The sequence below is a fragment of the Nicotiana attenuata genome, unplaced genomic scaffold (genome assembly GCF_001879085.1).
Source record: "Nicotiana attenuata strain UT unplaced genomic scaffold, NIATTr2, whole genome shotgun sequence".
NCBI classification, from domain to species: domain Eukaryota; kingdom Viridiplantae; phylum Streptophyta; class Magnoliopsida; order Solanales; family Solanaceae; genus Nicotiana; species Nicotiana attenuata.
In genome coordinates, this window is record NW_017688526.1 from 1 (window position 1) to 616 (window position 616).

Here is a 616-nt window from a genome sequence, read left to right on the forward strand (position 1 = left end):
GTCGACTACAAATATAACTCGACCAAATGAATGGAGAAGCGAACCCGAATATCCTTAGAAATTCATTATAGGGGATCCAAACGAAGGAATGAAAACCAGGGCTGCCCTCAAGAAGAAAGCAAATATTGCATTGATTTCTCAAATTGAGCCAAAAAAGGTAGAGGAAGCACTGAAGGATTCAAGCTGGGTGCAAGCTATGCAGGAGGAATTAGATCAGTTCAGCAAGAATCAAGTGTGGAAGCTAATACCTAAACCTGAAAATGTGTCTGTGATCGGAACAAAATGGGTATTAGAAACAAATTGAACGAGGATGGAAAGGTCATAAGAAATAAAGCGAGACTAGTTGCACAGGGCTATTCACAGCAAGAAGGAGTCGACGATGATGAGACTTTCGCCCCAGTAGCTCGTTTGGAGTCTATACGAATTCTTCTGGCATACGCATCCTTTAAAGGATTCAGGTTGTTTCAAATGGATGTTAAAAATGCCTTTTTGAATGGATTTATCGAGGAGAAGTTTTGTAAAACAGCCTCCAGGCTTTGAGGATTCTATATTTCCATACCATGTATACAGCTTACCAAGCACTGTATGGGTTGAAACAAGCTCCACGTGCCTGGTA

General features: G+C 41.1%; 1 protein-coding gene across 1 annotated transcript; it reads left to right on the forward strand.

The window, feature by feature from the left end:
* Positions 1-88: 88 nt before the first annotated feature.
* LOC109222343 (uncharacterized mitochondrial protein AtMg00820-like) lies at positions 89-540 on the forward strand. Its single transcript, XM_019386713.1, has 2 exons — positions 89-286; positions 352-540. Exons 1-2 carry the CDS (start codon positions 89-91, stop codon positions 538-540), a joined length of 387 nt encoding a protein of 128 aa, XP_019242258.1.
* Positions 541-616: the final 76 nt, after the last annotated feature.